The sequence below is a fragment of the Poecilia mexicana genome, unplaced genomic scaffold (genome assembly GCF_051168715.1).
Source record: "Poecilia mexicana isolate PSO_F unplaced genomic scaffold, ASM5116871v1 scaffold_11, whole genome shotgun sequence".
NCBI classification, from domain to species: Eukaryota; Metazoa; Chordata; class Actinopteri; order Cyprinodontiformes; family Poeciliidae; genus Poecilia; species Poecilia mexicana.
In genome coordinates this window covers 20,969,662-20,991,797 of record NW_028263380.1, presented here as the reverse complement: position 1 = coordinate 20,991,797, position 22,136 = coordinate 20,969,662, and the positions used below count along the sequence as shown (strand labels likewise).

At 38.4% G+C, this 22,136-nt stretch overlaps 3 protein-coding genes across 4 annotated transcripts; 2 read left to right on the top strand and 1 right to left on the bottom strand.

The window, feature by feature from the left end:
* The first annotated feature begins 367 nt into the window (after positions 1-367).
* cct3 (chaperonin containing TCP1, subunit 3 (gamma)) lies at positions 368-8,215 on the top strand. Its single transcript, XM_014984208.2, has 14 exons — positions 368-465; positions 1,990-2,051; positions 2,401-2,451; positions 2,526-2,588; positions 2,698-2,794; positions 2,896-3,013; positions 3,944-4,130; positions 4,797-4,946; positions 5,702-5,834; positions 5,915-5,996; positions 6,678-6,858; positions 6,932-7,177; positions 7,748-7,879; positions 7,973-8,215. The coding sequence occupies exons 1-14, from the start codon at positions 438-440 to the stop codon at positions 8,063-8,065; spliced, it is 1,623 nt and encodes a 540-aa protein (XP_014839694.1). The 5' UTR covers positions 368-437; the 3' UTR covers positions 8,066-8,215.
* A 2,902-nt stretch (positions 8,216-11,117) lies between these two features.
* Positions 11,118-15,483, top strand: glmp (glycosylated lysosomal membrane protein). The gene is made up of 7 exons (XM_014984240.2): positions 11,118-11,268; positions 11,660-11,818; positions 12,276-12,374; positions 12,453-12,617; positions 13,254-13,472; positions 13,697-13,965; positions 14,043-15,483. The coding sequence occupies exons 1-7, from the start codon at positions 11,167-11,169 to the stop codon at positions 14,215-14,217; spliced, it is 1,188 nt and encodes a 395-aa protein (XP_014839726.2). The 5' UTR covers positions 11,118-11,166; the 3' UTR covers positions 14,218-15,483.
* A 275-nt stretch (positions 15,484-15,758) lies between these two features.
* On the bottom strand, positions 15,759-21,928 carry jtb (jumping translocation breakpoint). Of its 2 annotated transcripts, none has more exons than XM_014984258.2 (6): positions 21,714-21,928; positions 19,834-20,106; positions 19,694-19,734; positions 18,767-18,852; positions 18,273-18,352; positions 15,759-17,527 (listed from the first exon to the last, which is right to left on the bottom strand). In XM_014984258.2, exons 2-6 carry the CDS (start codon positions 19,920-19,922, stop codon positions 17,371-17,373), a joined length of 453 nt encoding a protein of 150 aa, XP_014839744.1. In that variant the 5' UTR covers positions 19,923-20,106; positions 21,714-21,928; the 3' UTR covers positions 15,759-17,370. The 2 variants fall into 2 exon arrangements, with proteins under 2 accessions (XP_014839744.1, XP_014839745.1); XM_014984259.2 differs by having other exon boundaries at positions 18,767-18,849.
* Between the last annotated feature and the right edge of the window lie 208 nt (positions 21,929-22,136).

The following is a 22,136-nucleotide window of genomic DNA, read 5'->3' as shown; positions in this document are numbered from 1 at the left end:
GTATTGTTGTTTCTCCTTTTATTTCCTTTACTTCAACATATAATAATGACCCTCAACACTAAAAAACTGATTTATTAACTCTGCAGACCCATAAACATATTCTTAAAAAATTAAATTACCAGGAATGTGTATGTAGAGGTGTGAAGAATAATGTTAATATCTTTAATATTTCAAAAACATTTTAAAAGGTATATATTTTAAGAAACAAGAACAGCTTAATACAATTTGTAAGGGGTCTCGTACAGATTTTCTCCTTAAAAGGCGGATTGCGTGCGAAATTTATTTCATTCACTCTATTGGTGGATTAATGTGTCAATCAAATTAATTCTCTTCGCTGATTGGCCATATTTCGGGTCCACCCTTTCTGACCCTCCCTTCCTCTCGCCGTACCTCCCAGAACCTTCCAGGCGGCTGCTGTCCGGTGCACGTTGTCAAAAATGATCGGCCAGCAGGTTTTAGTGCTCAGTAAGTACTGAAATTCACCTAAAGTTCAGTTTTTATTATTTAGGTTAGAAATGGTGTTCGCCTGGTGTTGTGGTTCCACTCATTTTATTAGCGTTAACATTCAGAGCGGAGCGGCTGAAGCACAAAGCGGCTAAGCAGCAGCATGTGCTAACCAGGCTGATGCTGTTCGCATCACTTCCTCAGTTGGAGTTAGCATTGTTAGCTCCTGCTACACGACCATCACCACACTGAACGTCTCCACCCAGCCGGTGTTAGCATCTTTAGCTTAGAGGCGAAGAAAAGCGTGAGGGAGATGCTAGGCTAAGCTAAGCTAAATCGCGCTAACTGTCACCGTTACTCAGCATGATCATGTGCCTGTAAGGCTGAAAACTGACAGACATACATGTTTTTGTATCCATTTGTACTAAACATTGAGTTCTAAACACGGTTATAATTTTTGTTTTTGGCATGTAGTTAATATATTTAAGAAACCCGACTAGTTTAGGAAACGTCTAAGCAGTATTGGACTGTGTTGGGTATTTAATGCAACCAAGCTATTTTAAATTATTAGGAAAATAATTTCTTTGATATACTAGCGTTTAATATTTTAACTACGTTACTGAATAGATGTTTTGTTTTTTTATTTTAAGATATTTCATTAATACAGGAAGTACATTTGTATAATTTTTCACTTTTTTAATTTTAGTGTCATAAAAAATAGAAAGTGAAAAAAACGACACACAGGGTTGAATTTTACTTTAATGTTATAAGTACCAGGCAGTTTCCATTTGCACAAAAATGTGAAACCAGAACAGCACAAATTAGAATGCTTTAATTTAACACAGAAAAGCTACAATAAATACTATTAAATTAATATATAATTTATGCTAACTGTAATATTTATTAGAATCATTCACACAATACATTTTTACTCTGCTGGCCAATCCAACAATCTTTCACTGACCATTGGTGTGTTTTCTATTTTATAATTCTGTAGTATTTTTAGTATGTTTTATTCTACTTTTAGTCTTTTTATTTTACTATTGTCTTGGTTCTATATGCCCCACTGTACAGCAATAAAAAAACATTTTTTTATGTCCTTTATAAATAAAATGGATAGGACTGACATCCTTCTCTCCTGGTTTAGACTTAAGTGACCAAAATGCATTGGAGAATTGTTGTGAAGACTTTATGACGATGAGAAAGATTGATTAACCATATCAAATTATAGTAATCAGAGCAATATTGTAATTGTACGACATCTTGAATGCAATATCTGGCAGAATATTGCTTAAAGCAAATCCTGTATGCCAGTGGTGTGTTAGTCAAATTGAATGGAGTTTCACTACCTTTGATTCTTACTGTAGATGCCTAGTTTTAGTAGCAGAAACTGATTTCTTTAAAAGTATTAAATTTGAGTTGGTAATCCTGCAGAAATCTTGTTAAAGTCTTAACTAAATGACACTTTAATCTTAAATGAAGTTTTTTCTTCCTGATGCCACATCATGCAGTATTATTAACGTCTCTGTTTTTTTCCCCCTCCAGATCAGAACATAAAGAGAGAGTCGGGACGTAAAGTCCAGACAGGAAACATCAACGCTGCAAAGGTCAGTTTGAGCCACAGTGTTGTGGATTTCCACTAAATATTTCTCCTAAAACATCATTCTGCTTCTTAAAGGTCAGACACAAGCTGCGTTTCCATTGACCATGTAACTGTGCAGTTTGACATTTCAAAAATAAATTTGCTTAACGAAACCATGTCAAAGAATTGTTTCTCTATTAAGTGTTCTAAGCACCGCAACTGCTAATTTGTGTTTTTTCGACATTAGTGGAATATTGACAAACTTTTGCTTACATTTGTGATGGAAACGCAGCTGGTGAATCTGTTCACTACAGATCTGAACTTCATGACGGTTCTGGTTGTGGTTCTGTCTCTAACGGCCCAGTTTATTTCAGACCATTGCAGATGTGATCAGAACATGCCTCGGCCCGCGGGCCATGATGAAGGTGAGTGTGCTACAACATCCTCATTACGTCCATTGTCTGCAGTGGTCAGTAATCCTCCATGTTCTTCCTCCCAGATGTTACTCGACCCCACAGGAGGAATCGTCATGACGAATGACGGCAACGCCATCCTCAGAGAGGTCAGGGTCACTGATGACTTCCTCAGCTTGGACAGTTTGGAAATGTCCAACATGGATATTACAGCAGTTTGTCTTTGTTTTCGTCCAAACATCATGTCTGTGGCAACAGATTCAGGTGCAGCATCCAGCAGCCAAGTCCATGATTGAGATCAGCCGCACGCAGGATGAAGAGGTGGGAGACGGCACCACCTCAGTCATCATTCTGGGTAAGGATTTAGATTTTTTAAATCCACAGAATATTGCTTTAAAATAATAATAATTAAAAAAAAGGATCTGATTTGATCAATGATTTTTCTTTGTGTCCCAGCTGGAGAGATGTTGGCCGTCGCTGAGCAGTTTCTGGAGCAGCAGATGCATCCGACGGTGATCATCAGTGCCTACAGGCAGGCTCTGGAGGATATGCTGGAAACCCTGAAGGAAGTCAGGTAGACACCAGCTTTTCTCAGTCACAACTCCAGCAGGAAACCAGCCAAAAATAAAATGAAAGCTGTAGGACAAAGGGGCACCTGGTGTGCAAAGTTCATATTTTTGTAAAGCCATTTTATCTCTCTTGCTTCTAAAAACAAGTGCTTAAAATATTTTTTCAATTTTTTGGTAATTTAATGTTTTTTGGTGTCTGGAAAATGAGTTGTTTCAAAAACCTGTGGAATTTTAAATCACATTCCTGTGCTGTTGCCTAGCAACCCCAGTGGATTTCTCCCCATTACCTAGCAACCCAAGCAGATTTCCAGAACATTTGGTCAGCTGCTTTTACATCTGTATGTGTAGACCTGTTGCAATAAAACAATTAATCACATGATAAATTAAAACAAACTCAATAATTTCCATATGTATGATTTATTATTTTTTCTCTTTTATCTCTTTCTACTAAAAACTGGATGATAATTATATTACTTGAAAATGGTCTCAAAACAACAGTATTATAATTTATTACAATAATTTCTGGGACAATTTACTGTTCAGCAGAATTTATTATGACAGGCCTAAGTATGAGCTGTACAATGGCTGCTGGAAAAGACAAGTGTGTTATTTACCAGTCATAAACAAGTTGCTGCATTCTTGTTGGTTGCGCAGGAGGCTTTACTAATGCTTTTCAAGGCTGTATAATTGAGCATATTTTTCCAGCTTTTTCCACGTTTGAGTGTAAACGTTGAGTTGGGGAGTGTGGCCAGCAGCTTATTTGGATTGAAAGTGAAAAGATGCCCTAAAACAGAACTGACCAGACTAAAATCTCATTATCTAAGAATGATTTCATGCAAAAAAAAAGTAACATGTTTTGCATAGCCAACCTGTTCATGGAAGCATAGTAGGCGACCTTTAAGCAGATCACCAACCGTCTGTCTCTGCTCCTGCAGCACCCCAGTGGACACTTCAGATCGCTCCATGATGTTGAAGATCGTTCACTCGGCCATCAACACCAAAGCTCTGAGCCGCTGGTCAGAACTGGCCTGCAGCATCGCGCTGGACGCCGTTCGGACCGTCGAGCTGGAGGAGAACGGACGCAAAGAGATCGACATCAAGAAGTATGCCAAGGTGGAGAAGGTGAGACGGCCAGGATTCACTCAGCCTGAACAACACAAGAGGAGGTGTAGAAAATTCAATTCAAAAATACTTCATTAGATATAAACCTGCAACATGATCTAGAGCATTGCCATTAATCAAATATGTTACTTAAAATTATTCTTTTTTTTGTAAATGATTGGTCTTTGTTTTTATTTTTTGTAATGATAATTTACTAAAAATACAGTTAATCTGAATATTTGTTTTGGCTCCAAATGATCATAAAAACCATAATATTAAACCCCAAAAATGTTTTCCATGTATATTATGTAATATAAATACTGCAGGCATGTTCCACATTGTAAAGTAATATAACACTTTATTATGATAATCCAAATTAATGGAAGTGGCTACTTCCTGTTGAACTACACTTGTTTCTTTCCACTGTCGCCACATGCTTGCTGCTACATCAGTTAACTGTTGAAATTGAGAATTGAACTGATTGGATTGTTTTCAAGTAAATTGCTAAATTAAATATAGACTAAATTTAATCCTGAAATATTTTAAACTTGAACTTCTGTGCTTATTTGAAAACTTAACCTTAAATATTCTGTAACAGATCACTAGAGGAGCATTTTCAGAATAACTGCATTTTGTTTATAGCTGCTTTAAAGCTGCATCTTGTTCTAATTCCTGTGGTGCGTTCAGGTTCCAGGTGGGATCATCGAGGACTCCTGTGTGCTGAAGGGCGTGATGATCAACAAAGACGTGACTCACCCCAGAATGAGACGGATGATCAAAAACCCTCGCATCATCCTGCTCGACTGTTCTCTGGAGTACAAGAAGGGCGAGAGCCAGGTAAACATTTATAACCAGCCATTTTAATTGATTTTTTTTATTCCCCCTTGCTCTTTTCTGAAAAAATAAATTAACTTAATACAAATGACAAGCTATGAGAAGTTTTGATTACAGAAATATAGTTGTAATATTGGCAGAAAAAAGATCCAATCTTACCAGAACAATGTCTTAAAATTATAAAAAAGTAGTTTTAATGAGAAGAAAGCTTAACTAGATAATTATTCTACATACTTCTCCAAATACTACAACTAAAGAAATGTGCAGCTTTGAACACTTCCAGATTGTTCATCTTTGATGGCTTGGATGAGAGTCGACTTCCATTGGACTTCCGAAACAATCCGGTCCCGACTGATGTTACATATTCTAGTATTACTTGAAACTATGTTTTTGTAAAATCATTGCACCAAAAAGAAAGTAACCTGGCTGTCGCTTCGATTTTGTTGTAGAGTGCATTAGTGAAAAAAAATCCATATTTTCCAAAGGCCAAATGGAGAAAATCAGCTAATTATTATGCAGCTGCTTTTTTTTAAACACCATCTTGTTTTAGCTTCACCCTCTTCCACCCCCCCCCCCCCCAAAAAAAAAAAAAAACTCCAATAACTTTAACAAATTGACTACATGTTGTAATCAGTAACGGATACGTGAAAATACATAAAAACCTGTCGCACCATTTCAAAATGAAATGGTTCTAAAGCATTTCAAAACTGTTTTTTCTGAACTTATTCATATGAAAATCATTTCATATCATGTCATAGACTGACATCGAGATCACCAAGGAGGAAGACTTTGCCAGGATCCTAAAGATGGAGGAAGAGTACATCCAGCAGATCTGTGAGGAGATCATCCGCCTCAAACCAGATCTGGTCTTCACTGAGAAAGGCATCTCAGGTACTGAAGCCCATCACACCTGAACATGTGGCTTTGTTTCTGCTCCTCTGCCATTTTAACATTTTTTTTTCCTTCCTCAGATCTGGCTCAGCACTACCTGGTAAAGGCGAACATCACCGCCATCCGCCGTGTGAGGAAGACTGACAACAACCGCATTGCCAGGTACGCTGCAGTGTGCTTCCAGCTTTCCCACCACGTCTGAAGTCTATAAGATGATCAGATCTCCAGCATGGAAAGCAGCTAAAGATGAAATGACAACTTTGAGAAGGAAGTGGATGTGACGATGCAAAATTTATATATATTTTTTATGCTTCTGTTTGGGCCTCAACTGTGTCTAAAAGCAGACAAAATGCTTAAAAAAATAAAATAACACCAAGGCGGTTTTTGGTAATGAGTTCATGTTTTTTGGTGACTGGAAAACGACCCGTTTCAAAAACCTTTGAAATGTTAAGTCGCATTCATTGAGCACTGCAGCGTTGCCTAGCAACCCCAGCAGAATTCCACCGGTTACCTAGCAACCTAAGCTGAGTGCTAGCACTTTTGTTCAGCTGGTTTTACTGCTGTACAATGGCTGCTGGAAAAGACAAGTGTTTTGTTGGTGACTTAATGCTCAGACACCACTTGCTGCATTCTTGTTTTTTGTGCAGGAGGCTTTACTGATGCTTTTCAAAGTAATACATTTGTATAATCTCATATTTGTTTGTAACCATTTTCACACGCGATTGTAAACGTTAATTTGTGGGGCGTGACCAGATGTAACGACTGTTTTGTGTAGCCCAAAGACTTTTTCCTAACCTGTTTAAGGAACATTGATAAATCACCTTTAAATATTTTCTTCATCAGGGCGTGTGGCGCTCACATCGTCAGCCGGACAGATGAGCTGCGTGAACAAGACATTGGCCTCAAGGCGGGGCTGTTTGAGGTGAAGAAGATCGGGGATGAGTATTTCACCTTCATCACAGAGTGCAAAGACCCCAAAGCCTGCACCATCCTGCTGAGAGGAGCTAGCAAGGAGATCCTGGCGGTGAGAGCGCCCTCTACCTGTTATATCAGCCTGGCAGACTGGTTCGGTGTGTAACCGTGTGTGCGGTCTGCAGGAGGTGGAGAGGAACCTGCAGGACGCCATGCAGGTGTGCCGCAACGTGCTGCTCGACCCGTTCCTGCTGCCAGGAGGTGGCGCTGTGGAGATGGCGGTGTCAAAGCGCCTGACGGAGCGTTCCCGCGCTCTGACCGGTGTGGAGCAGTGGCCGTACCGCGCCGTGGCCCAGGCGCTGGAGGTCATCCCCCGAACCCTGATCCAGAACTGTGGAGCGTCCACCATCAGAGTGCTGACATCGCTGAGGGTAAAAGTCCAAAATAATGGCCTCCCTAGAGCTGAGAAAATCAATTATTGTGACGATAATCAGATTTTAAAAATAGGCATATTCTGCAGATTTTTCATTTAACCACTGGAGACTTTTTTAAACTAGAATTGAAACGATTAATTGTGATTAATCGTGATTAGTCATGATTAATACATTATTGAAATAATTGGGTAAAACATGTAAATTTCTTTTTTGTTATCTTAAATATATATATTTTTTGTACAGTTTTGGCTTATTTGCTGCTCTGAGTATGTTTTTTTTTTCCCAGCAAAATTTCCTTTCTTGAGTCTGTATACTCCAATTAGCGATTAATCGATTACTAAATTAGTTGACGATTATGTTTAATCCTTAGTTTGTGTCCATCAGTATAAATGAATATTTAATGCATCAGTCAGAAAATGCATCATGAAGAGGAAAAACATAAATATGTTGCAGGGCCAGCCAAAATAAAAAAAACAACCTTTGACCTATATTCTGGAACATACAGTATCTTGCCTGCTTTTTAAACCTGTGGAGCTCAGCAGGTTAAAGGTCGCAGTGTCTTTTCAGGCCAAACACACCCAGGAGAACAGTGTCAGTTGGGGCGTCGACGGAGAAACCGGCTGTCTGTCTGACATGTCCGTTCTCGGCATCTGGGAGCCGCTGGCCGTGAAGGCCCAGACCTACAAGACCGCAGTGGAGGTCAGAGCCGCAGCCCGATCAGAACCGCAGCCCGATCAGAACCGCTGCTGTTTATTACTCTGAGCTCTTACCATTCTCTCCTGTGATAAACAGACAGCCATTTTGTTGCTGCGCATCGACGACATCGTCTCTGGTCATAAGAAGAAGGACAAAGACGAGCAGATGGGAGGACACGGCGCCGAGTAGGTCCAGTTGGACCCGTGTTGACCCAGAACATCGGAGTCACTCCAGCTGTGTGTGTGTGAGTGGATGTGTGCGTTTAAACTCTGTATGTATGCATGTGTGGGGACCAGATGACTCGCTGAAACTTAATAAAAACAAATCTTGGAAACCTGATGCCTGTCTGCTGGTTTTGTTTATGTAAAAGTTTATTTTCTCCAGAGTTCTGTTGGTTCTGTTCTCACCTGAAGCTTTTATGGATCTAAACAGACTGGAGAGAAAGAATCCTGAAGTCTGCTGAGATAAATCAGAAGTCGAGCTACTATTGCTGTCTGAACAAACGCACCGCTCCGAACCAGAAACAACCAATTAGAGCCAAGAGGAGAGTCTTGGTGCTGTCAATCATCCTCATGAATAAGCTGCTAAATGAGCTTCTTTGTCGCCTGTGACCATGCCAACTAGCCTTAGCATTCACAACAGGCTACGTTAGCTGCAGGAGGGGATAGCAGTGCCACTTTGTGGGTGATTGACAACAGTTAGACCCGCCTCCTGGTTCTGATTGGTTATTTCTAGTTGGCACAGATGAAGTTGATTTTTTTTTTTTTTTTTATAAATAAAAAAATGTTTTATCCTCCCCCAGGATTTATACCATACTTTCACAGAAATAATTTTTATAAAAGTTATTGCATCTTTGAGGACTTATTGGTGTTATTTGTCTAAATTCACCAAAGGTTTAATTTTTGGTATTTCTGTTTCCACCTTATTTATAATATATATATCACTATATATATTTCATTTGAAGAAAAAGTTGAATTGTTAAAGATGAGTACAATATGTAAATTTGATAAATCAATATTTTTTCCAATTTTTTCTGTAAGGAGTTTTTGCAAGCCCGACCAAAATATTGTAGTGTTCAATAAATGTTCAATACTTTCGCCTTCACACTGACAAAAACAGCAGTTGTTGCTGACATCTGGAGAGAAGCGACAAATGTTATTTTTAACTGGATAATATCTTTGTAGAATCTTGAATTAAAATTCTTTGATCCTATTAGTAATTATATATTTATGAAGCAATAAAAATATTGCACTCCACAACCTTTTGCTCAGATAATCCCATCTATGTTTTCTTATTGGAGTGGAGAAAGTTTGTGAGTTCTAATAAACCCGATTGTAAATTTCTTATTCATTACATTAGTTCCTTCAATTGAAATTGAGTCATGAAGGTTGAAATCGTTTGGATGTTTGGTTTGTGCTAAACAGAGCAAACTATGAGGAACAGCTTTAATGACAATTTCAAATTCTTTTTGAGATATCTCTCTGTTATTGTTGTTCATAAAATGCTCATACAGTGGGGAGAACAAGTATTTGATACACTGTTGATTTTTCAGGTTTTCCCACTTGCAAAGCTTGTAGAAGACTGTAATTTTTTATCATAGGTACTCTTCAACTGTGAGTGATGGAATCTAAAACAAAAATCCAGAAAAATACAATGTATGATTTTTAAATAATTAATTTCCATTTTATTGTGTGAAATAAGTATTTGATCATCTATCAACCAGTAAGAATTTTGGCTCTCACAGACATGTTAGTTCTTCTTTAAGAAGCCCTCCTGTTCTCCACTCATTACCTGTATTAACTGCACCTGTTTGAACTTTTTACCTGTATAAAAGACACCTGTCCACACTCAATCAATCAGACTCCAGCATCTCCACAATGCCCAAGACCAGAGAGCTGTGTAAGGACATCAGGGATAAAATTGTAGACCTGCACAAGGCTGGGATGGGCTACAGGACAATAGGCAAGCAGCTTGGTGAGAAGGCAACAACAGTTGGTGCAATTATTAGAAAATGGAAGAAATACAAAATAACGGAAAATCTCCCTCGGTCTGGGGCGCCATGCAAGATCTCACCTCGTGGAGCATCATTGATCTTGAGGAAGGTGAGGAATGAGCCCAGAACTACACGGCAGGACCTGGTCAATGACCTGAGTAGAGCTGGGACCACAGTCTCAAAGAAAACAATCAGTAACACTCTACGCCGTCAAGGATTAAAATCCTGCAGTGCACGCAAGGTGCCCTTCCTCAAGCCAACGCATGTCAAAGCCCGTCTGATGTTTGCAAATGACCATCTGAATGATCCAGAGGAGGAATGGGAGAAGGTCATGTGGTCTGATGAGACAAAAATAGAACTTTTTGGTTTAAACTCCACTCGTCATGTTTGGAGGAAGAAGAATGATGAGTACAACCCCAAGAACACCATCCCAACCGTGAAGCATGGCGGTGGAAACATCATTCTTTGGGGATGCTTTTCTGCAAAGGGGACAGGACGACTGCACCATATTGTGGGAAGGATGGATGGGGCCATGTATCGTGAGATTTTGGCCAACAACCTCCTTCCCTCAGTAAGAGCACTGAAGATGGGTCGTGGCTGGGTCTTCCAGCATGATAACGACCCAAAACACACAGCCAGGGCAACTAAAGAGTGGCTCCGTAGGAAACATCTTAAGGTCCTGGAGTGGCCTAGCCAGTCTCCAGACCTGAATCCAATAGAAAATCTTTGGAGGGAGCTTAAAGTCCGTGTGGCCCAGCGACAGCCCCGAAACCTGAAGGCTCTGGAGGAGATCTGTATGGAGGAGTGGGCCAAAATCCCTGCTGCAGTGTGTGCAAACCTGGTCAAGAACTACAGGAAACGTCTGATCTCTGTAATTGCAAACAAAGGTTTCTGTACCAAATATTAAGTTTCATTTTTCTGGTGTATCAAATACTTATTTCACACAATAAAATGGAAATTAATTATTTAAAAATCATACATTGTATTTTTCTGGATTTTTGTTTTAGATTCCATCACTCACAGTTGAAGAGTACCTATGATAAAAATTACAGTCTTCTACAAGCTTTGCAAGTGGGAAAACCTGAAAAATCAACAGTGTATCAAATACTTGTTCTCCCCACTGTAAGTATACCACTCACCATTGCTGTCGAGTAACTGATTTGAACATTTGTAATGTTTTTGCTGAGATTCTTTCCTGCAGTAGGTGACGTAGTGACGTATGTGGGCGGGGCTTCTAGCAGTCAGCTGACGTGAAAGAGGCGGTCATGTGACTCATCGCACAACGGTCACAACAAAGATGGCGCCTGCAGGGACCGGCGGAATTTTCGTGATTTTAGTCATTTTTGTTTTTAGTTCGTGTGAAAGTTTGTTCAGCGGAGGAGATTCTTACAAAAGAGAGGTAATAAAATAATCAAACGCCGAATATGTTTTAAATTAATCGCGTTAAAGGACTGAATTACAGCAGTGACGAACAGGAAGTGAAAGTGTTTATTAAACAGAAAAATAGACTGAAATCCTTCACTCTTCTTTAATGGGATTCTTTAAAACTTCTTGATAATTGTTTAGTTTTCTGTAATTAATTTTTTAGATGCTACTAGTGTGGGGAAAGCAGGATAAAACCCAGTATACTGATTTAAAATGATTAAAAACAACACTTAATGTGACCTGAGAGTCGAAATAATTGCATTGACTTTAACAATCTTATCATAATGTACTCTATAAACTGATAATGACATTATCAGTGCCTCTATTTGATCGTTGCTGATTTGTTTTCTTCTTCTGTGCTTCAGCTGACTGTGAAGTTGTACCCGAACTCGACGCCCTCTGGCGGTGAGCTGCTTCACGTGAGAGCTGTGGGCGGAAACGACACATTGCACTTTCTCTTCTGCAGCCAGGGGGCGCCAACACTGCTGCTCGTTCACACCAACTCTAATTCATCTACTGTCGAGGTTTGGACATGATTCATCGGCACTGAAACGCCTAAGAAATAACAATTATTATACATTAATTAGCTACTTGTTTAATCGGGTGGTCACTGTCTTAAATATCTGATTGTTCTACAAGTATTTAGTTTATTTTTATCACTACACAAAGCTTAGTAAAGTTAGCATGTTTCATCTTTTGAGATAAGCCCAACAAATCCTCATCAAAACGTTTACTGGCATTAAAGTGGGGAAGAAGCTTTAATGTTTTTTTTTTTTTTTTTTTTTTTAATTAAGAGCATGGAAAGCATCCTTACAAATATTTAATATCGCAAATGTTCGCTAACTAAAGCAGAATATGAGGTGTGTCTTGTTTACTCTTGTCTTAAATCAAGAGCAAAATAATGTCAGGCCACAATAAGTCATATCAGACATTTATTTTTTTAACTTGTCAGGTATCTAAATGTGTCTGTCTGTTTTTCAGGTGAACTGGCCTGAGTTTTTGGCTCGTAATACCAGCGGCAGCCTAAAGGTGGAGCCGCAGAGCAGCATCCTGTACAGCACCGCCATTGTCTTCAGCCGGGTCAGAACCAATCTTTACCCTTGTAGAACAAACCTGACGGTGTGTTTACTGGAAAACCTTTTTTGTTTCTTCTCTCAGCTGTTGGAGTACAATGATGAAAACAACACTGCCGAGGAGAAATCCGACTTCTTCCCCGCCTATGAGCTGAAGGATTTCATCTGGACTCGGATGAACCTGTCCGATTCCACTGCGACGCTGTGCGGGTCTCCCACAAGGTCCGGCAACGGGTCGCTCTGCCTGCAGGTGGGACACTGGGACGACCCAGGACAGTCACTCCAATCACCAACAATAATAATAATATTATTATTATCGCTGGATTATTTCTCTAGATGGTTAAGGAAAAATTCAGAGCTTTTATGATTTGATACAAAGTCATAAAAATTAAGTAAATTTAATAAATAGCTTTTAAATTTGACTCTCAAATTTAACTTATTTTCTAAATATAAATGAGTTTTGATCCTGATCCTTGTACTATAAAATATTATCCCATAATTAAGGCTTAAGTGTTTTATATAATGAAATACAAAGACTTAGTTATATCATAATTATACCATAATTATGTGAAGTGAAATCGACTTAGGGTGATTCCAGATTTTTTACTAAGATTTTTCATAATTATATGGTGGTGCACAAATAATGTTGAACTCTTATTATTGCTAATGTAATAATATGACATAATTCTGGTATATTAAAATATAATCTAATTTTCATGTAGCTGTTTATCGTCCCTGTTGTCTTTCCTATAATGTTGTTAAAGTATCTTGCATATATAAGTGTTATGACTCAAAATCGAGTGATATTCATAAGATGGAGGCAGTATTATTATTATTATTATAGGTTTTCATATTGCCTTAAATTTCCTACCTTTTTGTTTTCCAGTTGTCTGTGTTTGGCTCAGAGGGGCGTGCCGACCTTTGGCCCCGCCTCCTCCATTCTGCTAACTCCTCCCAGTTGGAGGTGTGGCTTAACGGCCTGCCGCCCCGCTCCAATATGTCCAGGTTCGTGTTGGAGCTGCAGGCGGTGGGCGGGGCTTATCCACTGAGCACAGTGAACGTTCACCAGTTCATCGACGACGAGTACACACCTTCGATATTCCAGGTGACAAAACTATTTATTTTAAAGTACTTTGTTTCTTTTGTTGTTGTTTATTTTAGCATTTTTTCTCTATGAAAAAAAAAGTGAACAAGTTAATTTTCCGTGAATTATTTGGAGTCACATTCCACAGAAAACTACATGAATATTGGACCGTGACTAGGCGGGGGTTACGGTGTAAACCGACCGGTTCTGCTGCCCTTTAACCGGCTGTAGTTCCTCTCCTTCAGATGTCTCAATGGGTGTCTTCACCGAACAACGGCTCAGACGTCCTGGGTTTCGCCCAGTGGAAGCCAGTGGCGTACCGGACGCCCCATGCGACCCTGGAGGACGCAACGCCGTGTCGTAACTCCGACCCACAGCAGCAGAGCGGGAACTCGACGTCAGCTTCATCGGCTCTGATCAAAGCTTTTTACTCCGACCCAGCAGCCATGGGGTTGAACGTTAGCTTCGGCATAGCTGGAGAGCCTTACTACAACAGCACCATGTTCCTCAGCTGGTTAGTTCGTCTATTTATTCTTTATTTAGTGTTTCTGATCCGCCTGTCATTAAGTCGATGTATTCCTTCTCCCTCAGGACGATGCTGGTGGGCGTCGGCTCCCCTCCGGTGGACTCCTTCTCCCCGATGGTGATCGGCATCTTAACGGCTGGTCTGGGGATTCCCATCCTCCTCCTGCTGGGGGGCGGAGTTTACGTCTTAATCGCGAAGAAGCGGGAATCCTCAGGAACGGGCTACGAGCCAATCAACTGACAGCATAGTCCAGGCCAATGAGATGTTGAGACTTTTTTTAAGTTTCGGATGACATCACTGATGATTCAGCCAATCAAAAAGCAGTTGGTTTAACATTTCAGCGATAACTCACATCCGTTTCAGTCAGTAGACTAAATTAGCAGCAAGTAGAAAATTGTTTTAATTAGAAACATTGAGCATGAGCGAGATTTAAAAGCATTTATTGTATATAAGTGAAATCTAATTTCATTCTTTTTATAAAATTTATAGATATTTCATATGATGTTGAGATTTTAAAGCAAAGTGATTACTTTGTATCTCAGGTTTGAAAGTAGCTTTCTAGTTTAAGCTACTACAACATATTTATTTTATTACATATTTTTTGTTTGGTTTTTATAAACCTGGAGGAAACGTTGCTTACACAGCAAAAACACAAAAATATCAAGTATTTTTAGTGTAGTTTCCAGTGCAAATATCTCACTATATTTGAAGTAAGACTAACTTACATGTAACTTTTTAGCAAGACATAGGAGTTTGTTTTAATTGAATAATTATTTAATACGGATAAAAAGGTACTAGTTCCAAGGGATTTTTGACTTAAAACAAGCTTCTGTATCTCGCTAAAATTTACTTGTAAGTTAGTTTTGTCTTATTTTTAGTGTACAAATATATTCGTACCAGAAACTAGACCTAAAATACTTAGTAACATTTTGTTACCAGTGCATCTCAGTTCAGATAAATGTACCTAAATTATTGTTGGTTGAGCCTGAACATCACATATTCTGACCCAAACTGCATCAACCAATCAGGACTCGCCATGTAATCACCTAGAATTTATTTAGGACATGAACACAAACCTCATTGTGAGCTTTAATGCTATTTTTTAAAAAATCCTTTATGTAATCTTTGTATTTTAAAGATTTAATGTTAAATTCAAGATTTTGTTTATTTGATGTGGAGCTGCTTAGCAGCTTGGTGTCCAAAAAAGCTTTTCTACAATAAAAAGTGGAATGTGTTATTTCAGTGATTTGAAGCGTTATTAACCGTATTTTGAAGCAGTCTGAGTGTTGATCAATCATTTTTTGTTTTTGTAGATTTTGGGTAGCTTTGGATTTTGCTTTTGAGACTTTCCAGGTCTGGATAATTGGAAAAAGAAAAGTGAGCAAGGAAAATGTTTGATTTTCCAAATAATGTTTCTGTTAAGTAAAGGAATGACATTTTAACAATCCTAAACAAATGTAGTAGTTTTCACTGTGATTTGCCACATAAATCCATAATGTTTAACAATTCTGCCTAATTTAGTTGTGTTTCAACTAAATGTGTACTCATACCTAATTCCACCTGTGTGAAACTTAATTTCACATTAAACTTGAGCTGTGGTTCTTAAAATTAGTTTAAAATGCCAAACAAAGTTGCTTTTTAAAAGATTTTTAACAAAATAAAGGGATCAAATTTCACAGACTGCTTTAGAGAATCTAAATTCCCAGATCCTTGTTTAGTTGGTCCAAGACTTCTAGATATTGAAAAAAAGTTGATCAAATTCCACAAAATACTGAGATTGATTGTATTTGTAACGTATTTATTGAAATAATAAAGCAACAGACTTTTTGAACTAAATCAAAACAGGTAATAATACACTGTTTTATGTTTCTTTTCAGTTTATTTTGTCAGAAACTTCACAGAGAAACAAAAAACGTCCAACATAAACCTATTATTTACAATAAAAACAGAATGAGGCTGAAACACTTTGATAAAGGAACATAAAATTAAAACAGTGACTGTTTTAATTTTAAAATTTCTCTCTATTCAGAGTGAAGCAGCAACCAATCAGAACTCAGCCAGAGGAAATGTGAACCAATCAGGTGAAGAATGGGCGGACCTCAGCGATGACGTCAAGTTCTGACCAATTTCAAACTTTTAAATCTTTCCAGCGCATCCGGGATGTCGAAATGAGACATTATCAGACTTCACAGTAGATTTAAAACTATAAAAACACTAAAAAGTTCGCCGCGAGTTCGGGTAAGATTACCATACTGTGAGCTGCAAAAATAAATACAGAAACAGGAAGGAAACAATGGTTCGCATGGCAGAATACAAACTTTTTAAGTAATTTCGTTTCTCTTAGGGATGTAAGTAATCGATTAATGAGTTACTCTAAAGTTTGTTGATAAGCGGACGATCTCTTAAACAGTTTTCTCTTGCATCAACAGAAACCCGTCTTTCTAAAACAAAGGGCTAACTTTTGTACCATATACCGAATTTAAAAAAAGAAACAATATATTTTAACATTTCTTGAGTCAGCTGTATTAAAGTCATAACTTCAGGAGCTTGTCGAGTGTTTAAATTTCTAAATGGAACCGCAAAAACTGCAATTTATATCCCACAATTGACTCCGTTTGGACCATTTTTCTTTCCTGTTGTGATACAGCCGCCATTTTTTTTCCAGATCAACGGCTTCGCTTAAGGATGGTTTCCGAAACCACAACACTGAAAAAAGGTCTAAGCAGACGTTATTAATCGATTGGAATTAATTTTAACCTAACGAACCATTAATTGTTTATTTATCCAGAGCTCAAAAATACTTTTGTCAAATTTCTGCACAGGAACCGGAATACAGCCACATAAACCAAAACACGGATGTAAAAACAGTTTTTAATGGCAAACTGAAACAGAACTGCATCTTTAAATATCAGATTTGAATCTTTTTCAGACTTTTATTTCGTATTTCTGCAGGAAAATGTTTAATCTTGAAAGAAAAAGATCTTTGTTCCACACTTCATAAACAGCTGCTCCCAATTGTCACTTCCAGAGTCCATATAAGGAAGTTCCTGTCTGACATCAGCCGATGCAGGAAGAGGTTTCAGCTTCTGTTCCTAAGGTTCGTCAGTTTCACTTCTGTTCTCATCCAGATCAAACTACTCCTTCCCTGATTTCTCTATAAACTCTGTTCACTAAAATATAATCTACAGTTTGCATCATAAGTCAGGACTCATTGTCCGGGCTTTAGTGTTTTTTTCCTGCTGTTTTAGCAGAGAAACAGTCGCTGGTGAAGAGGAAAAACTTCACAGATGGGGAGCTGAGCTCAGCCAGCTCCATGGAGGACGTCCACCAGGTCCGGTCCAAACCTGGATCCATTTTAAAAATACTGCCACATGATTTAAAAACCCTCTCCTCCTAGATGGACTCGATCTGTCGGCGGACCTTCTCAGAGGCAAGGCGATCCAGCCAGCGCTGGCGGATGACCACCAGGACGGCGAAGACGACCGTCAGAGCCAACATGGCCGCCTCAAACTTCCAGAAGAGATGCTCCTCCATCAGGGCGGAGCGGCAGCTGGGAGGAGGAGGAGAACGGTTAGTGTCTGTTTACACTAGAAGAACATTTGATCTGGATCCACTTTAGATCTGATACCGAGAAATATTCCCAGTGCTTGATCTTAAATTTACACAAATTTATGGCAGATATTTAAATAGAAGGAAGGAATTGACAGAACAGAAGAAGAGCACAAGGGAGGGATAGAGGAAGGAAAGAACAAGGAATTAAGGAAGGACAAGGAAAGAACGAAAGGAAAGGATGCCAGAAAGAAAGAAAGGCAACAAAGAAGAAAGAAAAAACACAAGGAAAGACAAGAGAGGTGGCAAGGGCAAAAGAAAACGGGGTTAAAAGAAGGAAGGAAGAAAGATAGGAAGCAGAAAAGCAGAGAGGATGGAGGAAAGTTCAAAGATGAGGGAAGAAGAAAACAAGGAAGGAGTGGAGATAGGACACAAGGAAGGAAAAAAGCAGAAAAGCAGAGAGGATGGAGGAAAGTTCAAAGATGAGGGAAGAGGAAAACAAGGAAGGAGTGGAGATAGGACACAAGGAAGGAAAGAAGCAAGAGTACGAGGAAAGCATACAGATAAGGAAGGAAGGACATTTCTTTTTCATTTCTTTTTCCCATTCCTGTCCTGACTTGAGAGATGAAGAAGTTCACATCGACTGGAGTGAGGAGAGTTTTAATCTCCCAACAGAAAAATCCCTGAATGTGTTTCTGTCTGACCTCAGAGGAAACTTCAGTCTCGTTAACCCTTCAGGTTCTGACCTCTTGTACTCCTGTCTGCTGGTCTTGGTGCAGTTCACCCGCTCCACGTATCCCGTCTGTCTGCAAACCGTCTGCGTCTTCTGAAACACACACACACACACACACACACACACGTTTGAAGACGTCATCAGCCAATCGAGACCCAGCTCTTCACCGTCTCAGAATGGCTTCCTGACTGAATCTCAGATATAAAACTGATTCTTCAAGTACTGAAGCTAAACTAAAACTCAGACGGAATGAGATTCCCTTTGTGAGCTAAATGACTGAAAATACATCAATTATTACATCACAATCTGATTAATGTAAAACAGAAAAGATATAATTACTCCCACTGCTCCTAAAATTACACTTAAAAATCTAAATCATTCAATCATTATTTTAAAGACACTTATGAAACAGCAATTGCATGATTGCTTAAATGACAAGCGATACGATAAATGCCCACCCCCAGTAATCTGTAGATTAATGGAGCACAACAAGCTGAGTTAACGTACAGCGTTGAAGTCGCTGCAGCGGTTGCATTCCTCCAACACGACAAAGTTCTCCAGCAGCCAGCAGGGGGCGACAACAGGCTTCACTGCTGATGCAGAAGAACAAAAGGTCAGAAAAAAAAAATGTGAAAAACATGCAGAAGGTTTGGTCTTAGCTTTCAGATTAGTCCTGCTGTTTCCCAAAAAGATCTATACAGATACTAAAATGATAAATAATAGAGTAGGAATATCAAATTAACAGTGTTTCGAGGTGAATTAGAGGTAACTGTGAGTGCTTTAGAATGAGTTAATGGGGTTAGAGGAAAAAAAAGCTATAATTTGTTCAGATTCAAGGTTTTATATTGTGTACAAGTCATTTACAATTTCAGGATTAAAAATGCTGGCAGAGGTCAAAATTATGGATTCCATCACAAATTGGAATCGTAGGAAATTGGAATAATTTTGTGGAAAGTGCTACAAAAAAGTGAATTTAAATGCTAAAAAAGTAAAAATGAGGTTAAGAATACAGTAAAATTATACATTAAGAAGAAATGGAAGATGAGACGATGCTAGATTTGATCATAGTATCCAAAAAAAAAAACAAAGTTGGGAAATTTAGAAAATGTATTACAATAAAGAAAGAAGATATTATATGTAGGATGAGATTTGGTCACGCAGGATTAAAAATCATTCTTTAAAATAATCAGGTAGGTTGCTGAACAAATGGAAACAATACAACATATTTACTATGGTAAATATCCACACAAAAGAAAGATTTAAATAAAAATATAAGAAGTTTTAGGTAAAAGAATTGCTTCAAATGTCATCTGGGTATGTAGTTTTAAGTTTCTTAAAAGGAACAGGTATTTTGGAAAAAGTATAGTTTTATTAGTATGGATGCCAGGCGACATAAAAAATAAAAGAAGGATGTTTGAAGCAGTCGAGGCGTACCTGTCGTCTTCTCCTCGCTCAGCAGCGCCGCTCCGAACACTCTGGAATGAAAAAGCATCAAAATGGACTTTTAGCCCCAGAAACGCTGCTCTATTGAAACACTCTGAGGCTCTGCTGGAGGCCTGCGGGTCCAAACCCACCTGAGCGAGACGAGACCCCAGAACAGAGCGTGGATCAGGAGGACCCGAGGCCGACAGCAGGCGACTGGGATCCGGCAGTCGCTCTCCATCAGCCTGCCTCTCCAGCTGGAAGGTGACAGCGCCGCCACCCTGTCTGCTGCTGCTGGTTACTCACCAGTAACCCACTGGTTCTGGAGCTGGTGCAGGCTAACGCTTGGATTGGTTTGCTGCCTGGTTTGTTTACATGGTGCTCAGATTTAACTGGGGTGAGTTAAGGCAAAAGGCTGCAGAGACCTGGAAGAGAAAACAACATAAATCAGTCTGGAGTTTCTCCCTGTTATGATCTGATTTAGAACAAAAACATGAAAATCTATCATTTACATTAAGAAATTAGTTTTTTAGTCTTTTTTGAAACTATTGTAAAATCCCCGTTTGGCCTCACGCTGATTTTTGATTGTTTTATATTTGCCACAACATCTCTAGCTACAGTTATATTTACTAGAGCTGCAACTAATGATTATATTAGCAATTGATTATTTTCATCCACACACTTTTTAAACAATATTAGAAATAAATTAAAATATGCAAATAAACAAATAATTCAATAAGAAAATACTAATTTTATTGCCAAAAATGCAATACCATAGTATTCCTTTAGTTTACACTTGATCATTTGTAGATCAATTGATTAATCAACAAATTAGATTGGGCTCCATCATCACAGACTGCAAGCAGTTTCTTTGTGAACTTTGGTGCTTGTTTGTTTGCTTGAACAGCATAAGCAACATTATTGCGTAGTTTGACATTTTAGACTCAGTGGTGAAATGGCTCTTTTAACCGTTCTACCACAAGTTTATTTAGTCAGAAACTCAATAAATAAAATAAAACTCAAAGTGTGATGTGACAAATCACAGATAAACTATGGAAATTTAATAGAAATCAAAGACAATTAATTTAATAAGCATATTACACTGAGAGGAAAAGAGTGGAGGAAAACTATTTTTTATACTCATGCAGTTGTTGAAAATTGTGAACACAAATTTCTAGAACGTGTAGGAACTTTTGTATACAGAGGAAAGAAAAACCTCTATATACAAAATATATAGAGGTTATATAAAAAATAAATTTATAAAAATGTGTAATATATAAAAAAGACAATACAAAGACAACCTTTTACAAAAAGACACCCTTAGGAGAACTATATTCTATCTTACTGATGAAAAATACATTATAATATTTTAGATTTTTATGCTAAGTTTAAATAGTCTCACTCTCATAAAGAAAGAAAACAGTTGCTCAACAACTCAAAGCTAAATGATCAATTTCTAATAAAAATACCAGACCAAGTTGTGTCATAAAGATCACAAGGTACAATAAATGCAGTGAAAATAAGTTAAAAAGCGACACAAAGTTCAAATAAATCTGCCACTTGAGAAAATTACTAAACAGTAATTGTACAATTTTGGAAGCACAACACAAAGAAGAAGAAAAAAAAAAACAAATCAGGACTTTCCTCAGGGTTGTGTTTCATAGCAAAGCTAGTAATATTGTTTTAATATTGCCGAACTAGTAATATTTTTAAATTATTAAGGATTTTCTCCTTATTTTCCGCCTCTTGTAAACATCTGGAAACAAATGTTTAACCAGATTGGGATTATGTGACCAACAGATGGTTTATAATCAGCTGACTGTAATCACAGTTGATCAATAACGACTCAAAAACGTTCAACCGGCTAATAAAGTAACAATTTATCAATCTGAACTCTGGTTATTTACAAATTTTAGAAATAACTCGGATGCTAGGATGAGGCAGCAGTGATTTACAGCCCTCCTACTCTGAGTGTTTACCTAAAGAAGAGAAGCTAACGTTAGCAGCTGTTAGCTCAGCTCTGAGCACTCACCGTGATCCGCTGAAACAGCCGCCATTTTTAGATCCAACACGGCAGCTGAGAGGAAGAGCAGCTGCTTTACAGCGACGGTTGAAACACAATGGCCGATAAAAAAAAATGACCTGAGATCAGATAGACACTTCTGAAATCCACAGGCTGTTACCGGATTGTCTGACGGGCGGCCTCTGCTCACGACGACACGATTAAGCCGAGAAACGTCACAGTAAGGAGACTTCAAAATAAAAGCATCTCCACAACGTTAAGCGGATGCAAAAGAAGGCAGTTTTTTTTTTAGTGTATTTATTTAACATTGCTTACAAAAGGGAAAAAAAATAGTATGAAAAAAAACAAAGGTACACAGTTCACTATGATCTAAATTACAGCAGCATCATCTGAGCCTAAAATTATTAATCACTTAAAGAAATACTTACATAA

Bases quoted from the DNA above. Each gene is read 5' to 3' on its own strand.
- glmp (XM_014984240.2), top strand. From the start codon at position 11,167: ATGGCGCCTGCAGGGACCGGCGGAATTTTCGTGATTTTAGTCATTTTT. The intron at 12,618-13,253 runs GTGGGACACTGG...TTTGTTTTCCAG, and splicing joins ACGGGTCGCTCTGCCTGCAG to TTGTCTGTGTTTGGCTCAGA. The intron at 13,473-13,696 runs GTGACAAAACTA...CCTCTCCTTCAG, and splicing joins ACACACCTTCGATATTCCAG to ATGTCTCAATGGGTGTCTTC.
- cct3 (XM_014984208.2), top strand. From the start codon at position 438: ATGATCGGCCAGCAGGTTTTAGTGCTCA. The intron at 2,795-2,895 runs GTAAGGATTTAG...TTTGTGTCCCAG, and splicing joins CACCTCAGTCATCATTCTGG to CTGGAGAGATGTTGGCCGTC. The intron at 7,178-7,747 runs GTAAAAGTCCAA...GTGTCTTTTCAG, and splicing joins GAGTGCTGACATCGCTGAGG to GCCAAACACACCCAGGAGAA.
- jtb (XM_014984258.2), bottom strand. From the start codon at position 19,922: ATGGAGAGCGACTGCCGGATCCCAGTCGCCTGCTGTCGGCCTCGGGTC. The intron at 19,735-19,833 runs GTGGGTTTGGAC...TTTTCATTCCAG, and splicing joins TGGGGTCTCGTCTCGCTCAG to AGTGTTCGGAGCGGCGCTGC. The intron at 18,853-19,693 runs GTACGCCTCGAC...CTTCTGCATCAG, and splicing joins GAGCGAGGAGAAGACGACAG to CAGTGAAGCCTGTTGTCGCC.